We start from the raw sequence: 2206 nt of genomic DNA, 5'->3' as shown, positions 1-2206 counted from the left end.
GATTTTGATGTTGTGCTATCAAGCAAATCGGTCCATTGTACGAATAAGCGTGCATCTTGCGTTACATGTTTTTATATCATATTGCTTGAATAAAAGTACGCGTACATTTGTTGATTACCCACTCTAATTTGAGTTCTTTTCATATTCATAATCCGATATAATCTGTATCTGAATTTACATCCAACCATTACCGGCTCAATTCGAATAAGACAAAAAAATATTGTAAAAATATAGTACGAAAATAGCAATGCCCGCCGGTTACATCATCCCTGGTCATGGAGATAACAAACACATCTCGGCTGCAAGCGGTTGAGCCTGCTTGCGTGGGCTGCTAGGTCTTCCACAACGACAAGCAAAGGCAACCGCTGATACATCTGTGTAGCCACAAGATGGTGAAAGATTACCTTGGAGATGTGATCCAAGAATAGGACTTTGCTTTAATCCCGAAACAATAGGGTGAAAGTGGAGCTCGAATTTGGTTTGTGTCGACCTCCACACCCCCCTGCGGAGCTCCCAACCATGGTGAAAGTGAACGTTGCTGAAACACACACTATGATCCACTTGGCACGGGGAGGTTGAGAGTTGGCGCCATCACACGCGGACCACACGGCCGGCCAAGTCTGTGCTGGTGCTCGCCGTGTTTCTGTCTGCCCCGGCCATAAGTAACCACCGGACAACGGCAGACTTAGTCAAGAAGCATACTCGCGCGCGCGGCAGGGGCCATAATGGCCACCCCTACCGGCCACCACCCCTACCCCCGGCGCCCGGAGATAGACATCAATGCGGCCCATACAATCGCCGCCTTAAATCCTCTCCTCCTACCCGCTCTCCGCCCGTCGCACCGCGCACATTGCTGACTGGCTCTCCGCCATTGCTGACCACAACTACCACTGCCTTACCACCACCGCACAGCCAGTATATATACACACAGGCTGAAGCGGTGACATACTAAACGGGCGACTTGAGCGCGGCTTAGCTGTAAACTAGCTACTACCTCGCACACGCACCAGAAGGCAGAGAAAGCCCGAAGGTGACCGGCGGCGCGCGGACATGGTGTCCTTCTGCTTCCTGGTGGACCAGCGGCGGAAGGTGCGCAGCAGCAAGCCGGCGGCGGGCATCTGCTCGCGGTGCGGCGGCTGCGCCAGCGTGGCGGACATGGAGACGGCGACGCGCCTCTGCTACCTCCTCACCGTGCACCGGGTCACCTGGCGCGCCATCATCTGCACCTTCTGCGGCGCCATGCTCAAGTCCTACCGCCACTACAGGCTCTACTAAGCCGCGAGCGCGTGCTAGGGCTACGGCAGGACCTTAAATTAATCAATCTGCGCGCGCTCGCGATGGCCGGCCGGCTAGCCGGCCACCATCTCCATCCTCCCCCGTCCTTGGTGGCCTTCTTGCGCCAGCCGTCTCGTTTCTTGACGGTGGTGGAGAGGAGTATGTGCTGCTACTAGTTTTGCTTTGCTGCTTAATTTGTTTTTCCAGCATGCCCTTGATGCCTTGGGAGATTGTTGCACTAAGCATGTATCTTGTACATAGTATTATGGAGGGATTAATTTGAAATAATTAAGCTTCCAGCAGCAGAGTCGCATTGCCTCTTATTTCTTCTCTTCATCTCTTCTCTTTCTCTTATTTTGTTTCGACGGAATCTCTTCTATCCTTCTCTGGATTTTTTAGCAAGATCAGTACAACTAAGATCTTGTTATGATTGGCGTATACTTACCTCTAACCAACATCTCTTGAAAAAGCATGAGTGTTCATGCATTTCCCCTCTCCCTTTCCTCTTCACAGCATGAAAGTATGTGTGATTCTTCACACATTTCATCTGAGAAGGCCTATTGTCTACTGCCACTCGAGATATTTCGAATTAAACAAGGACATGACAATATTTTGTGCTGATGTCGTTCTTTTTTTAAAAAAAAAAAATCCCCAGCTCCTGAAACCTTCGTCGGGAGGAGAAAGCAAAAGCATTTGAAAATCACAAGTGCCATGCCAGGCCGGGCCGACAACTAACAGATGAGCATTAACTGCATCTGCATGCCATGCGAACATATGGCACATGGATGTGGACAGCCCTTGCCAAACAGGCGAAAAACTCTGGTTTAAATTTCCTTGGCCCACGAGACGATCGACCATATTTGTGCAGATGCTGCAGCGGCTGAGCCAGCTGTGGTCTGTGTTTCTCAAAAAAAAAAAAAAAAAAAAAACT

General features: G+C 50.2%; 1 protein-coding gene across 1 annotated transcript; it reads left to right on the top strand.

The window, feature by feature from the left end:
• Positions 1–719: 719 nt before the first annotated feature.
• Positions 720–1580, top strand: LOC124678513. The gene has a single exon (XM_047214385.1). It carries the CDS (start codon positions 1051–1053, stop codon positions 1273–1275), a length of 225 nt encoding a protein of 74 aa, XP_047070341.1. The 5' UTR covers positions 720–1050; the 3' UTR covers positions 1276–1580.
• The last annotated feature ends 626 nt before the right edge of the window (positions 1581–2206 follow it).

The sequence above is a fragment of the Lolium rigidum genome, chromosome 7 (genome assembly GCF_022539505.1).
Source record: "Lolium rigidum isolate FL_2022 chromosome 7, APGP_CSIRO_Lrig_0.1, whole genome shotgun sequence".
Taxonomy (NCBI): domain Eukaryota; kingdom Viridiplantae; phylum Streptophyta; class Magnoliopsida; order Poales; family Poaceae; genus Lolium; species Lolium rigidum.
The sequence above is the reverse complement of the archived record's forward strand: the minus strand, read 5'-3'. Positions and strand labels throughout refer to the sequence as shown.